Raw genomic sequence first — 25,044 nt, forward strand, 5'->3', positions numbered from 1 at the left:
TGCTTGTGAAACTCTGAATTAGGGCACAGTCTGAATTGAGGGCAGTATGCGACCACCGCTCCGTGTCCTCCTTTACAGAAGCAGTCCTACTTCTCCACTGGCATCCTCTTGAGGGAGGCACAGCTGGAAACCCAGCACCTCCCTGCACCAGCTCAGGGCTGCCTGGTCAGCTGCTGAGAGGGCCCTGCTGGCCGCAGTCCCCTAGGCCCACTCACTGTCACCAGCCCTGCATGCCCCCGGCCCGACAGCTGTCGCCAGCCTCCTGGCTCAGGAGGAGCCCTTTGTGCCTTCAAGGAACGGTTCGCTAGCCGCTTTGCTTGCAGCCTACTTTTCCCACCAGAGGCGCCTGGCCCTGCCCGCCAGTCCTCAGGCCCATCCTGTCTCTGTCCACAGTGCCCTCGGCCAGCATGACCCGCCTGGCGCGCTCCCGCACTGCGTCCCTCACCAGTGCCAGCTCGGTGGATGGCAGCCGCCCACAGGCCTGCACCCACTCGGAGAGCAGCGAGGGGCTGGGCCAGGTCAACCACACCATGGAGGTGTCCTGTTGAAGCCCTCGATCCCACTGACGACGCCCACGTTGAGGCCCCACCGCCATCCTTGCGCCGGCTCATGTTCCCTTTAGTTTATTTTTGTGAGGGCAAAGGGGAGGAAATGGGGTTCTGTTTGAAAAAAATGAGGGGATCTTAGATGCTACAGCAGAACAGTCTCCAGGTGTTTTGAGGGGCTCACTCCTCCTCATCCCATCTCACTCTCCATGGTAACTTGGCCGACTTGACCCCTCTCATCCCACTCCCTGCAGCCCAGGCACAGGAGGGCAGGGCCATAGGGAGGGAGATTCACTAAGGATCCAGGCCATTCCTGGGTGAGCCCTTGGGCAGGCATGTTTGGAAATGAGAGAGGCTTCGAGAGGGTGGGTGCTGGGCCCACAGGGGTGCGGGGCCAGCTCAGGCACTGGCGTGGGAGCCCTGGAAGACCCCTTCCCCCACCTTCCACCAAGCACACCTGTTTCTGTCTCATAGCACGTGACAATCATCTAGACAACAGCCACAAGGGGGCGCTCGGACCAGGCAGCCACTTTCCTGGTGCTCTCTGGGCCCAGCTGGTGCTGTAGGGCCAGGCAGGCAGGGGCGTCAAGGGGTTTCTCTGCCCAAGACAGAACATGGAGAACCGTGAGGGCAGGAACCCCACAGACTGTCCCTTCCAGCCCACACTCTGCCACCTCCTGGCCCTGTCCCATTTCTGAGCCAAGGCCTCCCCGAGGCAGAAGTTGCCTGGTCCTCTGTCCCCACAGTGACCTGACTGGGGGTGAGGGAGAAGGAGGAGAGAGCCCATGTGTGGTGTGTGTGCCCCTGAGAACTTCATGGTGACTGCCTTTGGGAACCCGCAAGTGGCCAGAGGCAGGGGTAGCTGAGTTCCTGGAGACCCCTTTTTTGCCCCCAGGTTCCCCAGAGGGCAACGCCATCAGTAGCAATGTGGTGTTTCAGGCAGAGCTCTAGCCAGGCTGTGCCAGTGTGTCGCGGAAGCATCACTAAGGAAGAGAGAGTTTATTTAGTCAACTGGCCCAAGGCAGTGAGGCTTCCACAGTCCCACACCCCATAGCCACCCGGGCTGGGGCTTACTGGAGGCTGAAGGTTCTGGACATGAACAAGGGTCAGGTAGAGGAGAAAGGCTTCCCCTACACCCCAGCCTCCTGCTGTCCCCTGAAGCCCAGGACTGCGTTGTATGCTTTCCATCCACTCACTTACCCCATAGCATCTTGCGGCCCAGAAACCAGAGCCATTTGTCTCGGACCCTAAATCAATGGTCACAAGCCCCAAAACAGAGGGGAGAGAGCAATGAAAACATGAAGGGCTGTGGAGGGGGGAAGGGTTGTGGCGGGTGTTCTAAGGCTGAGAGGACACCTATATGCATATTTCCTCTACACACATCACCCCCCTTCTATAATCTTAAGCCATGACTAGCCTGGTGGCGTGTTAGTTTCTGCCCAGTTCTACCCCCTGATGTGCTTCTTCTGAATACTGAATGTGACTGTTTGAAAGCTGGTAGAATTCATCCCTCTTACTGTAGATAGCATTGCAAATCTTGGAATTTTGTTTTTTGCTGTTTCCAGATATATCTATAAATATCTATACATTATATATGTGTGTGTGTGTGTGTGTGTGTACATCGGGTCCTCCCATGTGTGGTGTTCCTCCGGAGGTTGTCTCTTTGGTCAAGGTGAACTTCTAATGTTTATTATTTTCTTCTCCGCACAAAGTAAAGAGCCTAATTTTGTGTATTCTGGTGGCTGCTGTCATGAGATGACAAAATGTAAAACAAAACTCTAGTTAACATAGAAAGAGTTAACTGTGCTGAAAAACTAATAAAGAACCTAAGAAGAATACCAGTGTGGTGATGCCATGCCCATCGTGGGAGGCTTTTGGAGAGACAGAATGTTTGGGCAGGGGCTGCTGGTGCTGCTTGGGTTTTGGGTTGAGGGTGCTAGGAGAGTATGGTCTCCACCCATCTTTCTATTTCCAGTACACATCACATTATTTTACCAGTGAGAGGAGAATGTGACAAACATTAAAAGCCTTATGTGCTCATTTCTCTCCTGACTCTGTGACAAAATACAGCTCTCCTCAGCCAGGCACGGTGGCTCAAGCCTGTAATCTCAGCACTTTGGGAGGCTGAGGCGGGCAGATCACTTGAGGCCAGCAGTTCGAGACCAGCCTGGGCAACATGGTGAAACCCCATCTCTACTAAAAATATAAAAATTAGCTGAGCGTGGTGGCACGTGCCTGTAATACCAGCTACTCGGGAGGCTAAAGCAGGAGAATCGCTTGAACCCGGGAGGTGGAGGTGGTAGTGAGTGGAGATCGTGCCACTGCACTCCAGCCTGGGTGACAGAGCAAGACTCTGTCTCAAAATAAAACTAAAAAAAACAAAATACAGCTCTCCAGAAAAAAATGCCTTGAAGACAAAACACCCCTGCCCTCCAAATCTCTTGCCTGAGTCACCACATTCCTTCAAAGATAAATGACCTACTCTTTGCCTTCTCCTAAACATACGATCATGTCTGACAGGGTTAATGGTTATACTTCTGCAGTCTATAACCAGAAATACTTATCCCTAAACTTTGATATGATTTTACACATACTAAATCTTCACCTATGTATAACCTAAACTAAAATACCGTATTAGAGCAGCCTCACAAGATTACTCCCGGGCTACAGGCCTCAGTCTATAGTCTTCAATAAGGCTTCTAAATTAAACTAATTTTAATTATTTAAAAGCTTAATATTTTTTCTTTAGTCAACATACCAATCCTTACACTAATTCTACAGGGCAGGTATCATCTTAGTTTCGCAGGTGAGGAGACTAAGGTTCAGGAAAAAGGATTTGCCTGAATAACAGACCAGGCCGGGCGCGGTGGCTCACGCCTGTAATCCTAGCACTTTGGGAGGCCGAGGCGGGCGGATTGCCTGAGCTCAGGAGTGCGAGACCAGCCTGGGCAACGCAATGAAACCCCGACTCTACTAAAAATAACTACAAAAAATTAGCTGGGCGTGGCAGCGTACGCCTGTAGTCCCAGCTACCTGGGAGGCTGAGGCAGGGGAATTGCTTGAAACCGGGAGGTGGAGGTTGCAGTGAGCCGAGATCGCACCACTGCACTCCAGCCTGGGCGACAGAGCGAGACTCCGTCTTCCCCACGCGCCAAAAGGAAAAAAAAAAACAAACTGAGTGTTGAGCTCCGGCGTTGCTTGGCTTCAAAACCCATTCCTGTAACCTCTGTATTCACAGCCTCATTTTCTTAAATTTAACAGCATGCTACTTCCCCAGGTTTAACCACCATTTGTTTTAGTCATGTATTTACCCAATAGGTAGATATTGAGTCCCTACTATGCCAGCTAATAAAACCCACCACGTGCGATGCAGTAGATTAAAAACGAGGATGTACTGTCAAATAAGGGCAGAGAGGATCTATTCTAGATCCAGGAGCCCTCTAGGCCACGCCACTCCGAAACACACTCGAAAACTGCTCTGAACGAATACCACCAGTAAAACGGTTCCATGGCCATCGGTAACAAGGGGTCGAGATCAGGAGGTCGCTCGCCGCCCAGTTGCGTCGCTCACTCACCACCGGCCGGCCGCCAGACCCTCGGCTTCCGATCCAGAAACCGTATTTTGTTCTTGCACCCAGACCGCAAGAAGCCTCAGCCCTCGGGGACAGACCAAAGGCCAGGGTTGTACCTGGCTCAGAACCAGGCACCAAGCGGCACGGGACTCTCCTTCTGCAGTCAGACCGCGTGAGTGCAATTGGAGATCCTGGACTCAAGATGTTTTCAGGAGGAACTATTACAGCCCGCGGTAACCCCGGCCAGTCTGCAGAGTGGACGCCAAAACAGGCACCACGTGGTTCCGGCGCCGGGGCGGGGCCAGAGACGCCGGAAGTGACCGCGCGGCGCGCCTGCCCGCGGGGAAGAGCGCTCTTAGACCATGGCGACCCTGGCGAAGCGCCCACGGGTGAGTGGCGGGCGAGGGGTCCAGCCTTCTCCTGCGCGTCTCACCCCTCCTCCGCCCGCAGGACCGTCCGCCTGCGCCCCCTACGCTCCCTTTCGCGGGTCCCGTGCCCCTCTCCGCTCGTCCCCTCCTCCACCCAAAGCCCGTTCTGCGCGCGCGCCGCGGTCTCGCAGTTCCCACCGGGTTCTCTGGCGACCCGGCCTGGTCACTGCGCGCACTTATCTCAGGTGGCGGGGCCCGTCGACGGCGGCGACCCGGATCCTGTGGCCGGCTTCCTGAGCTGGTGCCGGCGGGTGGGGCTGGAGTTGAGTCCCAAGGTGAGCGAGCGAGCGAGCCGGCGGGCGGAGGACCCGCGGCGGGGCGCGGGCTGCCCTGACCAGCCCTCCTCCTGCTCAGGTGGCGGTCAGCCGGCAGGGCACGGTGGCTGGCTACGGCATGGTGGCCCGGGAGAGCGTACAGGCCGGAGAACTGCTGTTAGTGGTGCCGCGGGCCGCGCTCCTGTCTCAGCACACCTGCTCCATCGGCGGCCTGCTGGAGCGTGGTAGGCACGGGCGGCAGGCTAGGGCGCTGGGGCGGGGCGGGGCGGGGCGGGGCGGGGCGGGCCCGCGAGGCCGCGCCGGAGCGCTCACACCTGTGTCTCCCTCAGAGCGAGGCGCGCTGCAGAGCCAGTCGGGCTGGGTGCCACTGCTGCTGGCGCTGCTCCACGAGCTGCAGGCCCCGGCCTCACGCTGGAGGCCCTACTTTGCGCTCTGGCCCGAGCTGGGCCGCTTGGAGCACCCGATGTTCTGGTGAGAGCCTTGGGAGGGGTTGGGGAGCGCCTGCACCGTAGCCTACTGCAAGAACAGTTTCCCCGCCTCCCGCCCCTGCACCAGTCCTACCCAGTAAAGTGTGTGAAGGAATGAAGGGAACCTGGCTGTGGGTGTCCCTGCAGGCCAGAGGAGGAGCGCCGGTGCCTGCTGCAGGGCACAGGCGTACCCGAGGCCGTGGAGAAGGATTTGGCCAACATCCGCAGCGAGTACCAGTCCATCGTGCTGCCCTTCATGGAAGCCCACCCCGATCTCTTCAGCCTCAGGGTTCGCTCCCTAGAACTCTACCACCAGCTCGTGGCCCTTGTGATGGCCTACAGGTCAGTGGGTGGGGCCTCTGAGGACGGAACCCTTTTCTTTAGAACTCTATAGAGGGACAAAAGGGGAAAAACAGTGAAATCCATCCCCAGTCCCTCACCCAAGACAGGGCCTTAGCCAGGTTCTGTCAATGGCAGCTTTCAGGAACCACTGGAGGAAGAAGAGGATGAAAAGGAGCCCAACTCCCCGGTGATGGTGCCTGCTGCAGACATACTGAACCACTTAGCCAATCACAATGCCAATCTAGAATACTCTGCGGTGAGTGGAGTTCTTATTGGTGCACTGATTGAGCATAATTGAAGCCATTGTGTCTTAGGCTCCATTCTCTTACTAGTGCTACAAAATGAGTGACATCAGCTCTTCCTGTATGTCCTTTTAGTATGCATATTACTGTAGAATTATTTGAATGCGAAACATTTTAAAGTCCTCAAAGTAAGTTGTGGTTAATCCTCTGATAAACTATTCTACCATCATTTATTTAGTGCTAGAGTTTGGGTGGTCTGCATAGCCATGTTTCATTCCCTTCTGGCTGATCACATCAGTGAGCCCAGACTGTGTGTGGCTCTGCGGATAGCAGCCTGGAACAGTGATAGCCTCCGTGTTTTGGAGGGATGAGGACATTCACAGGCCAGAGGTCTAAGACGATCCTAGAACTGGTATAAAGCTGTGTTTATACCAGCTCTATTCTATATAGAAAGTAGCCTGAAAAGATGACACATTTATAGGATCAGAAATTAGTAAGTATGGTTATTTCTTAATCCTTGCCTCCATTTTCCTGTCCCACTTTGATCTGCGAAAGTTTCATTTCCGCCCCCCCCCCCCCCCCCCCCCCCCTCGCCCCGCCGCCTCGCCCCGGCTGGAGTGCAGTGGCGTGATCTCAGTTGCCCCTCCCGAGTAGCTGGAATTACAGGCCCCTGCCACCATGCCCGGCTGATTTTTGTATTTTTTAGTAGGGACGGGGTTTTGCCATGTTGGCCAGGCTGGTCTTGAACTGCTGATCTCAGGTGATCCACCCACTTTGGCCTCCCAAAGTGCTGGGATTACAGGTGTGAACCACCACGCCCGGCCGAAAATTTCATTTTTAAAGCTAGCAACTTTTTAAGTGCTGAAGAGGACTGTGCAGAAATCCACCCAGTTAAAACATGAAGCTGGCCTTTTAAAGTTAGCCTAACCCTTTTTTGTTTCACAGTTTAGGGTCTAACAGGAACTAAAGGTAGAACTTTGGTAGTTAACAGCATCAGTCCCATGGCTGAACTACACCTGCTGAAGGCTCTTCTTAAGTGGAAATAATCTTCATGGGGCTGGCCCGTGAAAGGCATGGCCCCAGCTTCTCCCTTTCACCTCAGAATTGTCTTCGGATGGTAGCCACTCAGCCCATTCCTAAAGGCCATGAGATTTTCAACACTTATGGGCAAATGGCTAACTGGCAACTGATTCATATGTACGGTTTTGTTGAACCATATCCTGACAACACAGATGACACAGCTGACATTCAGATGGTGACAGTTCGTGAGGCAGCATTACAGGGTGAGTGTATCATTAACTAAATAATTTAACACTGATGGTGTGTCTATACCCACGCCTCAGGTTAAATAGCTTTGCTAAATAGCAGTTGACTTTGTAGACTGGGTGGTAGACTAAAGAAATGAACCCTTGGGTGTACTGAGACTTTCACATTGCTATTTCATCTACAGGAACAAAAACTGAAGCTGAAAGGCTCCTAGTGTATGAGCGCTGGGATTTCCTATGCAAACTGGAGATGGTAGGGGAAGAGGGAGCCTTTGTGATAGGGAGGGAGGAGGTGCTGACTGAAGAGGAGCTGACCACCACACTAAAGGTAAAGGGCTGAAAATGGCCACTTAATGCTGATAATCTAAATATTTAAAGCAAAATAGCTAGAAGATGAGAGAGGAAATGTGGGATTTTTAATAAATGCTAAGATGGGTTTAGTCTCCTGAATCATTTCAGAAGTACAAAAGTAGTATATCCTAATTAAAGAGCTCTGTGGTTGCTTCTAGGTACTGTGCATGCCTGCTGAGGAGTTCAGAGAGCTTAAAGACCAGGATGGAGGGGGAGATGATAAAAGGGAAGAGGGCAGCCTGATGATCACAAATATTCCCAAGCTCAAACCATCGTGGAGACAGCTGCTTCGAAGCAGTGTTCTACTGACTTTGCAGACCTATGCCACAGACTTAAAAACTGACCAAGGTTTACTCAGTAATAAGGAAGTCTATGCCAAACTCAGCTGGAGGGAACAGCAAGCCTTACAGGTTCGCTATGGTCAGAAGATGATCTTACATCAGTTGTTGGAACTGACAAGTTAGCAGTTTCCCTGTTCCCTGAAGGAACAGCAGTAAGAACTTTATTCTAAGCTAATACTCATTGATGTTTGAAAAAGAGGAAAATTAGGGATCTTTTTCTTATTAAACACCATGAGGAAAAAAGTAGCAAAGGTGGTGTGCTAGGATTAACTGAGGTAAGGGTGATGTGTTTTAGGATTGAGAACAGCAGACTTGGGAATCACTGCTAATTGTTACTTAAAGCATGTTACAGCTATTTTGTTCCCAGTTTTAACCAAAGCCAGTGGAAATAATGGTAGTAATAGGTCTTGTGTTTCACCATTTAATAATAGACTTTGGAGGTAGACCCTGGTTTAAATCCAAGTCTAGTTTCAGGAAGTCACTTACCCTTTATTTAAAAGACTGGATTTAATAAGCTGTCTAACTGGCACTCGATCAGTTACCCGAAGTTCAATCTAGATGGCACAAACCACCCCTCAGGGAATAAACCTTAAGACATCACTCAAGGAGGACTTCAGTTATTTAATTTTGAACTGTTTTGTGCTCTCTGGCCGTAAAACTTGACAGTCATGATAGGTAAGGCAAATTTTAAGTGGGTTAAGTTTTAAAATACATATCTACTCATTTTCTTTAAAAAAAAAAAAAAAAAAAAAAAACCTGAGGGTAAAGGATATTAAAACTGGGCATTTTAAACTCAGCTTAACCAGATAAACCTGCTCCAGCAATTTTCCAGTGTTGAAATAGGAAGAAAAATACAATTTCCTTAAACATGCCAGCTTAGTAGTGGGAATGACCTATCATCATTCAGCAAGAGGTTGGTGGTTCCCCATGGCCCCAAGGTCTGCAAGGCCGGATTGTCCACTTTTCCTCCTCACCACCAGCACTGGCTGCTGCTACTGAGAAAGGCACAGTGGACTCATGTGTGTCATGACTTTAATGGTTAGCTACAGTATGCATACACATACAAGAAGTAGGGGAGCTGAAGCCCGGGAAAAGGCTACAAAATACAACACAGGGACCAATACATTTGCAAAACATTCAAAATCCTTATAAAAGGGGCTGTATTGGTCCTTTCAACTTTGTCATTATTCAGCTTAGCCTGTATGGCCATTCAGTGGGGTAATGGGGGAGAACAATTAATGAGATTTGGTTCCCTTTCCTATATTCCCACTGTTTTTAAGTTTCAGGAGAGGATTGTGGGGGTGAGGGTAGGGGGTGGGCTTTAGGCCTGGTCTGGTTTCCCTTTATATAAAGAGCTGACCCCCATCTCACGCGGCTGAGGTGTATAATCCCCAAAAGAAATAAGATGGTGCAAATGCAGTCAGCTTTGGAATATGTTTGGGTAGAGACAAAACAGAAACTCATGGGATTCCAATAGTGAGCCCTTCCCATGTTCCTGGACATATCCAATTCTACACATCCACATTTTTAATAACAGTGATTTTCAAGGTCCCCTGTCCACATTAAAAAAATAAGTTACACAATATTCAAACTGGCTTTTTGCCATTCTTTGGGACACCAGGAATGTCAGAAGACATGGAGCTATGCCCTCAGACAAGTGCATGGCATCAGCTGCCTCTTTATTACAAGGTACCCAGTTTATGTACTTGCCTTGGACACAGCTTGCACAAAGCCAAGAAGTTCCAGACAAAGGTTTTCTCTTTCATGTATTTACACAAGTTCAAAATGATATTCACAGCATCTTCTAAATTTTGGCCAAGAGTCAAAAAAATGCATTTAAACTTTGGAACGTGCCCACATAAGACAGGAGGCTGATCCCAACAGTAGTTGGGGCAGATACCCGCAAACCAAAGGGCTGGGAAAGTCAGGAAGAGCTGAAAGGATTCTTCAGTCAGTTTATGAACTCGGTGCAGTGAGACCTCTAGACTGACACACGTACAACAGAGATGCAGTTTCGTCTAACTGGCACCTGTCCCTTCCATTACTTGCTGGGCCTGCTTCTGTCCCATGCAGCACTGTGCGACCGACTGGAATAACCTGAAGGATGAAGACAGTTACAAATCTGTGATTAAAGAGGAGGCCTAACAATACCTTGCATCTCATTCAGCTGACCCAACCTAGAGACAAACGGTTTTCAGTCTCCAGTCTCATTCCTAGACAATTAAAAATTACTTTGAACTCACTTTTCGATTTCTGGGGCACAGTGTACAAATTCATGGTTCCAGAACTTAAATGCTGGGTTTTTAATCAGCTCAATGAAGGTAATAAGAAGACCCCAAGGATGTGGCCTATTTACAATCAACCGTTCCAAGAGAACTCTGGAAAAAGGGAGAAAGAGCTAGTTAATGTAGAGAAGCATACAAATTCATGATTATTCTTCCATTACCTTTTTTTTTTAACTTCTCCCTGATTATTGAACCACATGCAAAAGTTTTCACCTTTAATAATAGACAGGTGGATTAATATACTCCAAACAGCACGGGTTGGAATACCTGGGTTTGAACCCTGCTTTTAGCCCTAGAAGACTAAGTATTAATGTAAAGTGTAGATAATGGTATCTCCCTCACAGCTGTTCAGGATAAGGGGTGATGGGGAAGAGGAAGTCACATAAAGCCCAGAGAGTACATGGCACACAAAGTTAGTACAAAAAGTAGTAATTTCCAGAATGAGCTCCCAGGCCGGGCACAGTGGCTCATGCCTGTAATCCAGCACTTTGGGAGGCCGAGGCAGGTGGATCACCTGAGGTCAGGAGTTCGAGACCAGCCTGGCCAACATGGTGAAACCCCGTCTCTGCTACAAATATAAAAATTAGACACGGCCACATGCCTGTAATCCCAGCAGTTGGACACTGAGGCAGGAGAGTCGTTTGAACCCGGTAGGTGGAGGGTGCAGTGAGCCAAGATCATGCCACTGCACTCCAGCCTGGGCAACAGAGTGAGACCCTGTCTCAAATAAACAGATAAAATAAATAAGCAAGCTCACTCTCAATGAAAAGTAAGGAAATGGAAAATAAGAATTAAGAATTCTAACACTGCAGGCTGGGCACGGTGGCTCACGCCTGTAATCCCAGCACTCTGGGAGGCCAAGACGGGTGGATCACGAGGTCAGGAGTTCAAGACCAGCCTGGCCAAGATGGTGAAACCCTGTCTCTACTAAAAATACAAAAAATTAGCCGGACGTGGTGGCGGGTGCCTGTAATCCCAGCTACTTGGGAGGCTGAGGCAGAGAATTGCTTGAACCCAGGAGGCAGAGGTTGTAGTGAGCCGACATTGAGCCACTGCACTCCAGCCTGGGCGGCAAAGCGAGACTCTGTCTCCAAAACAAAAAAAAAGCTAACATTGCTAGTTCACATGTAAATTGAGTAAAAATTTTTCTGAATGCCAGTAAGTATTGCGTATTGCCTTAACTTTATATCCTTTCACGTACCAACTGTACATGAAGCATAACAAAGATTACAAGTCCAAGGAGACTTACTGCAGCTTTATATAAACAAAATGGAACATCATCATCTAAGCATCCAATAAGATTAATTTTAGTACACAAAGGAATACCATATTTAGCACCACAGGTACTATTAGGCAAATGAGCAAGTTTTAAGAGTCTGGCCCAATTTTTGAAGTGTGTATATCACAATCTCTCTAATGCTATATGTAGTCTAGGCAATCTGGCAACAGATTCCTAACTATTGTTAGGAAAATGCAAGTACGATCCTGTTATTGCTACTGCTTTCAACCCAGAGGTAATGAGGAAAAGTCCAAGTTTCTTAACATAGTCTTCATAGGCCTGCATGATTTAGGACCGGTTATCACCACCACCGCAGAGAAACTCCTGACCTTTAATCAAAATGTGCCTTGTGGTGTAAACTACTTTTCATTTAAGCCATGATTGCGATTTATAATTCCCTACTTGTGATACATGTCCATCAGAATGAGTATTAAGAGGGCAGGAACTATCCATTTTGCTCACAATTGTATCCCACATTTAACACATTATTGGACATGTAAAAGATTTTCACTGAAGGCCGGGTGTGGTGGCTCACGCCTGTAATTCCAGCACTTTGGGAGGCTGAGGCGGGTGGATCACTTGAGGTCAGGAGTTCAAGACCAGCCTGGCCAACATGGTGAAACCCCGTCTCTACTAAAATACAAAAATTAGCTGGGCGTGGTGGCAGGCATCTGTAATCCCAGCTACTTGAGAGGCTAAGACACGAGAATTGCTTGAACCTGGGAGGCGGAGGTTGCAGTGAGCCAAGATGGCGCCACTGTACTCCAGACTGAGTGACAGAGCAACACTCCCGTCTCAAAAAAACAAAACCAACCAAACGGATTTTCACTGAACACTGAAAGCACAGAGAAAAGGAAAAAAAAAAAAGATGAAAGGAAGGAGACCCTTTTGAAGCATTTAAAAAATAAGCTGTTCTCGGCTGGGCGCAGTGGCTCACGCCTGTAATCCCAGCACTTTGGGAGGCCGAGGCGGGTGGATCACGAGGTCAGGAGATGGAGACCATCCTGGCTAACATGGTGAAACCCCATCTCTACTAAAAAAATACAAAAAAATTAGCTAGGCGTGGTGGCGGGCGCCTGTAGTCCCAGCTACTCGGGAGGCTGAGGCAGGAGAATGGCGGGAACCCGGGAGGTGGAGCTTGCAGTGAGCCGAGATCACACCACTGCACTCCAGCCTGGGCGACAGAGCGAGACTCCGTCTCAAAAATAAAATAAAATAAAATAAGCTGCTCTCTTACCTTGTGATCTGTTCTTGGATGGCTTCCGTATTGGCCTCTGCAAAAAGGTACAGCATGGTGCAACTGAAGTAGTGAGTGTGGCTATTTGGGTACCGGAGCTGATTTGCAATTGCATTCAAAAAGAGATAGCGACCTAGAAATTAAGAAACCTTGACTTAGGACTTAGTCTGAAAGGCCAACATGGGAAGACAGTTCTAACTGGCTAGGGTTTGGGTTTCTGACAGAGGCTTTCAAATTAATCTCTAGTTTAAAGCAGTGGTTCTCAGGACCCCAAAGAGTTCTCATTTCTGTGGGTTTTATTTCAGTGTTTTCCACATTAGAAATTAGATTTTAAAAATATTTATTCATTTTTAAAAACAGACCCACTATATGCTAATACAAGAAACATGAACTATTTTCTGGTGACACTCATCACTAAGTCTTTCTACATTTTGCAGATCTCTAAGTCTTGCTTAATGAAAGACAGCTGGATTCTCATTTCTGCTTCTGTGTTCAACTTGTTACAGTATATTTCATGTAACCTCTGAGAAATTCAACTGTACACTCATGACAGAATAGACCCAAAAATGTAAATGTTTTATGATGAAAACAGTTTTGGGCCAGGCATGGTGGCTCACGCCTGTAATCCCAGCACTTTGGGAGGCTGAGGCAAGTGGATCACTTGAGGTCAGGGGTTCAAGACTAGCGTAGCCAACATGGTGAAACCCCATCTCTACTAAAAATACAAAAAATTTAGCTGGGCATGGTGGCGTGTGCCTGTAATCCCAGCTCCTCGGGAGGCTGAGGCGGGAGAATCGCTTGAACCCCTGAGGCAGAAGTTATGGTGAGCCGATATTGCACCACTGCCTTCCAGGCTGGGTGAGAGAGCAAGACTCTATCGCAAAAAAAAAAAAAAAAAGGTTTTGACCTCACAGCCCTCCTAAAAAGGTCATGACACCCTAAGAGTACCCAGTCCACATTTTGATTAGTCTAAACTACATTGGAGTAAGTATTATCTTAATTGGGTTTGGTTGTTTGCCTCTGCTTGACATTACTCGTGTTTGTGAGTCTGACACAGTGACACGTTTCTCTAAAGGCTGCCGTCCTTTTATTGCCGAGCTCTTGGACGTGATGGTATTCAATTTTGTTTTATCTTGAATTTAAGCTGTCTTAAATCCATCCCACATATAGGCATGCAGCATATATGCAACATTAATTCATCTCTCGAGAATCAATAGCCAAGTTAAAGAGTAGTGTCCCCCTAAAATATATGTATGCAAAACTGGACAGGACTATACAACTAGTTAGCACCTAACTGGGGTCTCTATTATATAAGATAAATATAGAGGACCAAAAGAAATGTAGCTCAAGCAGAAAAGCTGCAACCTGCAACAGGAGTTATACTGTGAGCTTTCTGCAGAACAGTAGAGTCCTATTCATTAATCTTTATATACGAACATTTAACAAGATGCCTGCCAAACAGGCACCAATAAAAATGCTTATATAAGGCAGCCTAACAAAACAATGTAACGAGGCTATGTTTAAAGGGACTTTAAGTTTATTTTCACACTAAAAAACTTCTGTCACATACACCAAAACTGATACTGCACGATTCTGGTTAATTCTTTCCTTTATGCTTTTTTGGATTTTCTGCACTGAGCAGATAATGTCCAATTAAAGATAAAATAATCGGCTAGACCTGTGAATAAATATACTGACAGAACATTCCTTCACTATTGTGGCTTGAAGCATTTTTATTTTTGTGATCAGATTGTAGCAAAAAGCACAGAGAACTCTACTCTGAAAACTGGCAGGCTTCACTCACCCTCAGTGTCCAAGTCCACAGCCAAATTCTGGAAGATATCCATGTGTGCTGAGTGAGTGATGGTGCTCATTGAAGGTGTGCTGCCCTTGTTGTGGATGTGCGCAATGGCCTGAGTCCCGACATAGAGCACCAGTGCATTGATGAGCTGGAGGTTGTAGCGATTCCCAGGTTCATTGGATACCTTAAAATGAGCAAAACAGAACTCCTTATGCTTACTCCTGCAGAGGACCAATTCTAGCACCAGTATTTCTAAACCCTTCTTACACCTTCATGGAAAGGCCAAACATTTATTGTGATTCACTTGCTTAAATTCGTGAGGTTATTTACCAAATACACAGATGCTCCAAAGGTGGTTGTATCAATAAGAGAAATGTGATTTCCCTCAGGAAGCCAAAGCTCAAGGCACAGCTCTAAAGTTTATAAAATCAAAATATGCACCGTGCCAATTAAAGATTTAGAGAGAAAGTTGTAGTTGCATGGCATATACAGATTGTAAATATATAACTTTCCAAAATATCCTATAGAGAAATGTAAATCAGCATCCAGGTATTTAGAAAAATCCTAGGAGTACCAACAGCTAATGACTGTCTGTGGTCTACTCTTATAGGGCCGTCTTGTCCAAAGCTGTAGCAAAATATCACTGATGAAATGAACTAGTAAAATACGTAAATCCAGTTAATCAACCTCACCCAATTGATGGAAATGACAATAAAAGACTAACTCCCAAATGGACCACACACAGGACCATACATAGAAAGTGCTTTATATGGAAGACATAGCTGAGTTTTAAGCCAAACCAATTAACCTGTAGGTTGCTGCGCAGATCAGACAGAAAAGTGACTGGTGATCGAGTTTTAAGATAGGAATCCAAATCCTTTTTGAACTGAGGTGGCATTACTCCAGTGAAATTGGTGAGAATCCGGGGAGCAATGTTAATTTCACTCAACATGTCCACCTGCCACAGATAAAATCAAGAATCACAAGCACAGTCATTTTTATTAGTAAATTACATCTATGCTAAAAAGTAGTGGGACTGTTTTTCTAAAACTATATACACTATAAATGCCTTGAAGAGCACAGCTGCCACATTTTATTATTTTAATCAGTCTTTCTTTCTTTAGAAGAATCTTGGTAAAAAATGATAAAAATTTCTCACTCTGTAATGTATTTCCTTCCCAGAGGCAAGAAACCTTTTGGGCAAAGGTCTAATTTGCACAACTAACTGATTTTTCCTGGACTTGGATTTCAAAATAATAATCCGGAATAAGATTCCTCACTCACCAAGAGTCTTTGAAAAGAAGCCCCAGCAAGACCAGACATCACACTTACTCCTTTAAAAAAAAAAAAAAAAAAAATGAAGCCGGGCGCAATGGCTCACATCTGTAAACCCAGCACTTTGGGAGGCCAAGGCAGGCGGATCACCTGAGGTTGGGAGTTCAAGACCACTCTGACCAACATGGAGAAACCCCATCTCTACTAAAAATACAAAATTAGCTGGGTGTGGTACCTGTAATCCCAGCTGCTCAGGAGGCTGAGGCAGGAGAATCGCTTGAACCCAGGAGGCGGAGGTTGCAGTGAGCCAGAGATCACGCCATTGCACTCCAGACTGGGCAACAAGAACGAAACTCCGTCTCAAAAAAAAAAAAAAAAAAAAAATGCATGTGTCAGAAAGAGTAGAGACTACATTTAAACTATAGCTGGGCACTTCTAGTGGTGTGCACCTCTAGTCGCAGCTACTCTGGAGGCTAAGGCAGGAGGACGGCTTGAGCACAGGAGCCTGAGGCTGAAGTGCACTGTGTTCACACCTGTGAATAGTCACTGCCCTTCAGCCTGGGCAACACAATAAGACCCCCATCTCTTAAACTATAGTAGCCATGTCAGGGTGGTGAGATTTTAAGTGGTCCTCTCTCTCCTTTATTCCAACAACTTAAAAAAATACAGTGGGTTCTCCATACCCTTAGGTTCCATATCTAATTAACCTCAAATCGAAAATATGGGGGGTGAAGGTATAGGTAGATGATGGGGTCAATAAAAAATAAAACAACAATAAAGGCCGGGTGCAGTGGCTCAGGCCTGTAATCCCAGCACTTTGGGAGGCCAAGGCAGGCAGATCGTGAGGTCAGGAGTTTGAGACCAGCCTGGCCAACTAGTGAAACCCCGTTTTTTGTAAAAATACAAAAAAAAACCCGTTTTTTGTAAAAATACAAAAAAAAATTAGCCAGGCATGGTGGTGGGCACCTGTAGTACCAGCTACTTGGGAGGTGAGGCAGGAGAATCACTGGACCCCAGGAGGCAGAAGTTGCAGTGAGCCGAGATTGCACCACTGCACTCCAGCCTGGGTGACAGAGTGAGACTCCGTCTCGAAAATAAATAAATACAAATTAATAATAATAATACAACAATAAAAAACACAAATTTTAAAGTTATTAGTATAGTTTAAAATAGTTATTTCCATAATAGCATTACACTACATTAGGTATCATAAGCAATACAGATGTCATTTAAGGGGATATGCAAAGGTTATATGCCACTTTACATACAGGACTTAAGCATATTTAAAATTCAGTGTCCCAGTGGGTCCTAGAACCAATCCTCCAAGAATAGCAAGGGACCAAGGAACAACTGCACAAGCGCACAGACACACAAAACTGTGAAATACGGAGACTATGGCAGGGCGTGGTGGCTCACACCTGTAATCCCAGCACTTTGGGAGGCCGAGGCAGGCAGATTACTTGAGGTGAGGAGCTCAAAACCAACCTGGCCAACATGGCGAAACCCCATCTCTACTAAACACATACAAAAAGTTAGCCAGGCGTGGTGGAACGTGCCTGTAATCCCAGCTACTTGGGAGGCTGAGGCGGGATAATAGCTTGAACCAGCGAAGGGGAGGTTGCAGTAAGCCGAGACTGCACCACTGCACTCCAGCCTGGGTCACAGAGTAAGACTCTGCCTCAAAAAAAGAAAAAGATTACAAAGGTCTGTTTGTTCTGCAATTCTTTGCCATGATGGGGCACACCCAGCAAATGATTGCCCCAACACCTAAGCTGTGGTTCTGTAAATAGAGCTAAATTTAATATCAAAATTAATATGAAAACTAGCAACTAGAAAAATGCTGTGAACCAATATTCACCAGCAACAGCAATAGCAACAATATCATATCCTATATCAGGCTTAATAACATTATTATTTCCTTTAAAGAGTACCCTTAACTAACAGTGTGCGTGTTATGTTGGGTAGGGAAGTGTTGAACAGTCTACTTATCAGAGAAAGGACTGAAATATTAAGACATAAGTTTTCCTTTAACTAGTTGGAACCTTACCTTTAGATTAGGAGTGAATGGGTCGGGGAGCCTCATGTTTCTTGGAAAGGCACTCAGGATCAAATTTCTTAACTGGATACAATTAGGTGGGATCACATCACAGAACCCATAATGGTAATCACAAAGGAACTCTGGGAAATCATGCAAAAGAACCAGCAGCACTCTTAAAGTGCCCTATTTTTAAAAAACAAGAAAAATATTTCCACACTAAGGAAAATGGAGTAACGTTTTCCTATTATAACTTAAGCCCCCCACCCCCCCAAAAGAATAAAGTATACTTTAGTAACATTTCTTAAAAAGTTTTAGGCTTTAATTAACATTATCACAGATGATTTATCAAATATTTCCATTTAGGTATCATGAAAAACTAGGCATCAAGAGTTTACAGGCTGAAATGAATATGCTAGAAGAGGAGACTGGACAAAAAATAAAGATACAATGATGTAAGCATCTATCTCCAGAAGCTAAAAAAAAAAAAAAAAAAAAAAGAACTAATGAAAACCAAAGAAAGTAGAGTAAAAGCATATAATAAATTTTTTAAAGTACTGAAAAGGGAGAAAATCAAGGCCCAAGTTAGTTATTAGAAAAAATAAATTGATAAACCCTAACCAAGGCTGACAGAGAAAACAAAAATTATTAATGTCAGGAATGACATTACAGATCCTACAGTCATAAAAAATAGTTTCAGAACATTAAACGATTTTATGCTCATAAATCTGACAATTCAGATAGGTGGAAAATAGAACACCTTAGCACACTGAGACATGCAAGGATTTCCTACACAAGTCACAAAAAGCAACTTTTAATAAAAGTTTAAAAATCTGCAATTTTGACTACAATAAATCTTAAAGCTTCTGATCCTCAAAAGACACCTCCCCCTTCCTTTAAGGGAGTAAAAGGGCAAGCTGTGAGACTGGGAGATGTCTGAATATATAGTAACAAAGGGCTTGTATTTAAAACATATAAAGATTTAATAAATAAAAATACAAACAACAGCCAAAAGACTGGAAGAGGAGCATCACAAAAATGTGATATCCATGGCTGATCTACACATGAAAACCTCATTAAGAAATCATCAAGAAGGCTGGGTGCAGTGGCTCACGCCTGTAATCCCAGCACTTCAGGAGGCTGAGGCGGACTGATCACTTAAGGTCAGGAGTTTGAGACGAGCGTAGCCAATGTGATGAGATCCCCCATGTCTAATAAAAATACAAAAAATTAGCCAGGCGTGGTGGCACATGCCTGTAGTCTCTGCTACTAGGGAGACTGAGGCACAAGAATCACTTGAACCTGGGAGGCGGAGGTTGCAGTAAGCTGAGCACGCCACTGCACTACAACCTGGCTTTCAGAGTGAGACACTGTCTCAAAAAAAAAAAAAAAAAAAAGATAAATCACCAACAAAATTAAATCCACAATGAGATCTCACAGTACAACTGCCAAAATGGCTAAAATGAAAAACAGATAATACCAGGTATGGCAAGATGAAGATGTGGGAAAACCACTAACTCCTCTGTGCTGTTTAAAAGTGTAAACTGGTACAAACGCTTTGTAAAACTGTAGTATCTTCTACAGCTGAACATACACAAACACTGTACAATTTGGGTGCTGGTTATGCAAGTACACTTGATTTTTTACACTTTTCTGAATGTATGTCATGCCTCAAAGGCTTAACAAAATAAGGCCTCAGATTCCTAAAGTGTATTTTCTTAAGATCTCAGTTATTTTAATTTATAATAAGTCCAAGTTAATTACCTTGTAGAGGATTTGCATAGGTTTGGTGAGTTCCACATTTCTAAGGAAAGGCGCTAAATATTTGAATAAATCAATCAGTAGCTGTGCATACATAGGCCACCCCTGAAAGAAAGAAAGGTACATGAGTCATCATTATACTCAGCTGTTTTTCAGCCACTACAAGTCACCTAAGCAGCTACACTGACTTATCTTCTTCATGCTAATATAAGTAGAGAATACTAATGTTAAGTACCTCTACTAAAGACTGGCATTAAAGGCCAGGCACAGTGGTTGACGCCTGTAATCCCAGCACTCTGGGAGGCCAAGGCCGGTGGATCACTTCAAGTCAGGAGTTCAAGACCAGCCTGGCCAACATGTTGAAATCCTGTCTCAACTAAAAATACAAAAAAATTAGCCAGGCGAGGTGGTGGGCGCCTGTAATCCCAGCTACTCCAGAGGCTGAAGCACGAGAATTGCTTCAACCCGGGAGGCAGAGGTTGCAGTGAGCCGAGGTCGCGGCACTGCACTCCAGCCTGGACAAGAGCAAAACTCCGTCTCAAAAAAAAAAAAAAAAGAAAAAGAAAAAAGATTGGCATTAAAAAGATTAAAAAGGATCAAGTTATTATGGAGATAGTGGGAAATAATATTTGAAAAAAAAAACTGGCTCCAGAGATTTCAAGACATAACGGTCCCTGTGTACCTATAGCAAAATTTAAAAAGGGAGAGGAGTAAACTTCTGATAGAACACAAAACACTCAACTGCAGAAACTTACAACTAGAAATGTGTTTTCTTAATTCCTTATTAAGTCTCAGCCATTTCCTTTCTGTCTTCCAACTCCTCAACTCTTCGCAAATAACCTTGTTGAGTCCATGACATGAATTCTCTACTTTCAGCCAATATCAGCCTGCTCACCCTCCCCCAACTATACCAATTATGTTCAATCAATTCTTGGATAATTGTATTTAATATGTTGTGTTCCTTCCTCCTAGAATGCCCTTCTCCGCCAAACAAAACTTCATTTAAGAGCTATTTCACCTTCTTTGTCAAGTTCACTCCATTACATAGCAGTCACATTTCTTCTGATCTGAGGGGCCAAAGAATGGTACTTTCTGCAGTACTCATTTGCCAATTTAATTCCAAGATGGGAGGAAAAAAACTTATCACGTTAACTGTGTTGTATTACCAATTAGATAAAGAACTCTTAAATAGAACTTGATCATAATCCTTCAAAATAACATAGCCCAGTAGTCCTCAACCTTAGTTTGAGAGCCTTCCGCATTTAAAGTGAGTCTGTAAAACCAACAAGCTCCAGAGCCGTTACCCAGAGATTTATTCAGATGTTTGAGGGCACACATAGATTTCAGCTTTAAAAACAACACCCCTACCCCCAAAAAAACCCTTAACTGACAAATATGTAAAATAAATCATTCCTGTGTATAAAGAAGCAAAACATTTTAAAAGAAAGGAAAAAACAATAAAAAAAACTTGAGAGACTGACACAGGTGGCCCACAACTGAGTTGAAGCAGCAACACCTAATCACTGAGGAATGGCTTTCAGGCAAAGGCAGTCAAGCACTTGACTTGAGTGAACACTAAATAGCATTCCCAACTAAGTTTGGAAGAAGTACAATTACTACTAAATGACTAACAGAAATATATAGGCAATGCTAATAAATAAGCCCAGGTAGTTATAGTCTTCATCTACAGGAGATAAACTGCAGCCACACCTTCTGCTGTGGCGTATGTGCCAGCATTCTTGCAATAAATATCCGATGGGAAATCAGTTCAAGCCAGGCATATACAAAGCCAGGAGCTTTGGTAGGCCTCAAGATGTGGAATGTATTGCTGAAAGAAGAAAAACCTCAGTCAGAAGCACAGTCCAACTTAAATACAGTGAACAGCACATGAATGTAGGCTCAAAATGCTCAAGAGTTCTACTCCCAAAATTTTACTACATTAATCCAGCAAACCTTAACACAAAATCACAAACACAATACTCACCAGAAAGCTGTAAGTGTCTGGAAATTAATGGTTTCCAACACATGTTCAGGTGCATTGAGTTCCAAGAGAAGCATGATAAAAATTCGATGGTAGGGAAGCTGCTGAAATTCACTCTGACGAACATCATGATCCTGAAGGAGAACTCCCACTACTATACCAAGGACCTACATAAAACACAAATCAGAGCTTGTAAATCATTCAGATAATCCACTCACCACTTTGATGTCATGCTTTTTAAACTTTGCATTCTTAAACCCAACATTAAAGGAAAGCATATATACAATTTGAATACAAAATTACATGCTGGCAGCCGATAGGGCCATAAATTGGTCTGACTCCGCCTTTAGTGTTTTGTGTTTCTTTGAATTTCAACATCCTTGGACCACACCTGAATATTCTCCACAAATGCCCAATGGTTTTTCTTCAGCTCTAGAAATCAGCAAAACCCCTCACATTTCACCATGTTAACACAATATAACAATCTAATTTGTCTGGTCTGACATGAAGCTGACATGTGGGAATGACTTACGCCTGTCTTGGCATTTAGTAGGCAGGGGCTAGGAAAGCTGTTAGGCTGCAGAGATCCCATTCCACTTGACTTGCCCACTGAACAGTGAGGGGCTTGAAGAACACATCTCTAATTTCCCAAATCCAAAATCAAAGTCCATTTTTACACGTATTTTTGCACTGTTTTAATATTCAAATTTCTAGGAACTCCACTGTGTAAATCAAGCCAATGACTAATATCACTCATGTACCTGAGTTGCCAATCTATCAGCAGGGGGCACTTCTAGCCACCCACTCACAGGGATTCTGTGTATGGGGCAAATTCATACTACCAAGCATTAACATACTGAAATACATTATGGTCTCTTTCTTGTATTTTGGTTAAGGCACTATATTCTGTTTCTAAGACTGAGCGGGTATGTTTACATATTATTTACAAATTTAATTTCAGGACAGAAAAGAGGCATTAACAAAATGTTTCGGGGAAGGGTTGGCCTCAATAGGGTTAAGAACCACTTATGTGGCCAGGCATGATGGCTCATGCCTGTAATCCCAGCACTTTCGGAAGTCGAGGCAGGCGGGTCACTTGAGGGACCCAATAGGGTTAAGAACCACTGATGTGGCCGGGCTCGGTGGCTCACGCCTATAATCCCAGCACTTTGGGAGGCTGAGGTGGGCGGATCATGAGGTCGGGAGATCGAGACCATCCTGGCTAACACGGTGAAACCCTGTCTCTACTAAAAATACAAAAAATTAGCCAGGCACAGTGGTGGGTGCCTGTAGTCCCAGCTACTCGGGAGGCTGAGGCAGGAGAATGGCGTGAATCCGGGAGGCAGAGCTTGCAGTGAGCCGAGGTCCTGCCACTGCACTCCAGCCTGGGTGACAGAGTGAGACTCCGTCTCAAAACAACATAAAACAAAAAACAAAAAATACAAAAAAATTAGCCAGGCATGGTAGCGAGTGCCTGTAGTCTCAGCTACTCACGAGACTGAGGTAGAATGGTGTGAACCTAGGAGGCGGAGTTTGCAGTGAGCCGAGGTTGCACCACTGCACTCCAGCCTGGGCGACAGAGCGAGTCTCTGTCTCAAAGAAACCACTGATGTGGCCGGGCATGGTGGTTCATGCCTGTAATCCCAGCACTATGGGAAGCCAAGGCAAGTGGATCACTCGAGGCCAGAAGTTTGAGACCAGCTTGGGCAACATGGTAAGACTCTACTAAAAACAGAAAAGCTTCAGGCATCGTGGCTCATGCCTGTATTCCCAGCTACTTCGGAGACACTCCAGCCTGGGTGACAGAGTGAGACTCTCTCAAAAAAAAACAATATAAAAATAAATAAATAAATAAAGAAAGAAAGAAAGCAAGCACCCCACTGATGTAGACCAAGACTAAGGCAAGAAAGGATTTCAGACCTTGTTCAGCAGATTAATCTTTGTGACAGTGTTGGTGGCCTCCCCTGAGTGTTTCACGAGCAGTGCAATGAGTCGAACAAAGGCATCCAGGTTGTGATAGCACTTGGCTCGGATCATGGTGGGATTAGCAGCAGGATTGTGCTGCTGCTCTGCCTGTGCACGGTAACTGATTTCAACACACATTTCAGTACACAGACGAAAGAACCTTGTTATGAGATCATCGGTCTTCAGTATTCCTTGCTGGTGCATCTACCACGGGAACAAAAAATAAAGACAAATGAGATAACACACACAAATAAACTTCATATACCTTTAATTTTCAGGCTTAAGAGATACTCTCATTTGTTCCTACTGTCATATTTCTAATTCTTACATTGTAATAAATGTATTATCAGAATTATTTTCCCATTAAGGTGCCATGACAGAATTCCTCCAGTTTTAAGTTTAATGTAGAACAGGGAAGATGGAAACTGACAAGATTATCATGGCAATTTTGAACAGTAGGTCCCCACCAAATAATGTGGAAAATTAACCATGCAAATAAAACAAACTGTTAGTAACTATAAGTCATGCTAAGACATTGTGGACTCGAAGGAGAAGACTAAATTGCATATATTTTACTTTCTCACAGAATTTAAGGTAATTTACTTCTGAAGGATCTGAAGATAATTTCCTCAAACTGAATTAGCCAATAACAAAGATTTTAAAACTCCAACAAGCTACCCCCAGAAAAATCAGTAATTTGTAAAATAGGTAAGTACCAAATGGAAATACAAATCGGATCTAGGTATTTTAATGTAATAAAATGTTAAGTTAAAATAATGTGGGAAACACAAGTTTATTTAAAAGAAAGGAAAAATTAGAAACTATATGACATATGAACTAGAAGTGAAGCACAGTGGGAATGTTATTTGGCTAGTTCCCCTCAACCTTTTAAAACAAACAAACAAAAAAAGACAACAGTGAAATACGCATTAAGGCTACAGAGGAAGAACAGGTCACTACTTACTAAACAAAGAAACCAAGTTCAGAAAAAAAAAAACTTCAAGGTTATCTTGAAATTTTTGAAACAACTTAACTGTCCCTGATAAGCAGTAAAGACAACTGAACTGGTTAGACTACGATAATACTGTACCCTGCTGGGACAGAATGCCAGCATGGCAAAGGGACTTTTTGTCTACACTGGTATCTGTAAAACTAACAGAGAGTGAGGAATATTAGGACAGAGTACTATGGTCAAGGAGGAGCACAAGAAGGAAAGAATTTTTAAAAGGATACAAAACAGCACAGAAAAGTATAATACACTATCTTTTTCAAGAGAAAGATGAAATGAGAGCAAATAAGCCAGCAGGAAGGGCTGAGACAGGTGCCACATCCATACCCATGAAACAGCAATGATCAGAAAGACCAATGGATTCCAACTTCTTCCATTCAAATTATAAATCAGACTATTAACATGCAGTAATGGCTTTTCAGTAGGGTATGCTTTGTAATTCCCTGGGTTCTTTTAGGGGAGAAATATACTCAGTATGATTTACTGAGTAACATTCATTTTGAACAGCAAACCTAATTTCTTTTTTCTTTTTTTTTTGGAGACGGAGTCTCGCTCTGTTGCCCAGGCTGGAGTGCAGTGGCGCCATCT

General features: G+C 44.9%; 3 protein-coding genes across 26 annotated transcripts in view; 2 read left to right on the plus strand and 1 right to left on the minus strand.

Moving 5' to 3' along the window:
* The window catches only part of NDRG4 (NDRG family member 4), a 49,734-nt gene extending 47,353 nt beyond the window's left edge, over nt 1-2,381 (plus strand). For 15 of the 16 annotated variants that reach the window (XM_032157509.2, XM_032755969.2, XM_032157513.3 and 12 more), the window contains one exon: nt 394-2,381. In XM_032157509.2, the coding sequence (XP_032013400.1) occupies nt 394-548 (155 nt within the window). In that variant the 3' untranslated portion in view covers nt 549-2,381. The remainder of the gene's footprint in view (nt 1-393) is intronic. The other variant, XR_004248776.2, reaches the window with a different exon arrangement.
* Nucleotides 2,382-4,375: 1,994 nt separating this feature from the next.
* On the plus strand, nt 4,376-24,060 carry SETD6 (SET domain containing 6, protein lysine methyltransferase). Of its 3 annotated transcripts, XM_058441055.1 has the most exons (10): nt 4,376-4,506; nt 4,731-4,820; nt 4,900-5,044; nt 5,150-5,291; nt 5,435-5,629; nt 5,765-5,885; nt 6,974-7,154; nt 7,322-7,464; nt 7,646-7,897; nt 24,034-24,060. In XM_058441055.1, the coding sequence occupies exons 1-10, from the start codon at nt 4,480-4,482 to the stop codon at nt 24,043-24,045; spliced, it is 1,308 nt and encodes a 435-aa protein (XP_058297038.1). In that variant the 5' UTR covers nt 4,376-4,479; the 3' UTR covers nt 24,046-24,060. The 3 variants fall into 3 exon arrangements, with proteins under 3 accessions (XP_058297038.1, XP_032013417.1, XP_032013418.1); XM_032157526.2 differs by lacking the exon at nt 24,034-24,060 and having other exon boundaries at nt 7,646-8,433; XM_032157527.2 differs by lacking the exons at nt 4,731-4,820; nt 24,034-24,060 and having other exon boundaries at nt 7,646-8,433.
* CNOT1 (CCR4-NOT transcription complex subunit 1) overlaps nt 8,570-25,044 on the minus strand; it is a 111,266-nt gene continuing 94,791 nt past the window's right edge. For all 7 annotated transcript variants that reach the window (XM_032157524.2, XM_032157521.2, XM_032157525.2 and 4 more), the window contains 10 exons: nt 23,403-23,651; nt 21,486-21,649; nt 21,212-21,329; nt 19,505-19,606; nt 17,753-17,926; nt 15,239-15,388; nt 14,434-14,614; nt 12,630-12,762; nt 10,072-10,206; nt 8,570-9,925 (listed from right to left, as the gene is read on the minus strand). In XM_032157524.2, coding sequence (XP_032013415.1) covers nt 9,847-9,925; nt 10,072-10,206; nt 12,630-12,762; nt 14,434-14,614; nt 15,239-15,388; nt 17,753-17,926; nt 19,505-19,606; nt 21,212-21,329; nt 21,486-21,649; nt 23,403-23,651 — 1,485 coding nt within the window. In that variant the 3' untranslated portion in view covers nt 8,570-9,846. The remainder of the gene's footprint in view (nt 9,926-10,071; nt 10,207-12,629; nt 12,763-14,433; nt 14,615-15,238; nt 15,389-17,752; nt 17,927-19,504; nt 19,607-21,211; nt 21,330-21,485; nt 21,650-23,402; nt 23,652-25,044) is intronic.

Source organism: Hylobates moloch, unplaced genomic scaffold (assembly GCF_009828535.3).
Source record: "Hylobates moloch isolate HMO894 unplaced genomic scaffold, HMol_V3 SCAFFOLD_6, whole genome shotgun sequence".
Lineage (NCBI taxonomy): Eukaryota > Metazoa > Chordata > Mammalia > Primates > Hylobatidae > Hylobates > Hylobates moloch.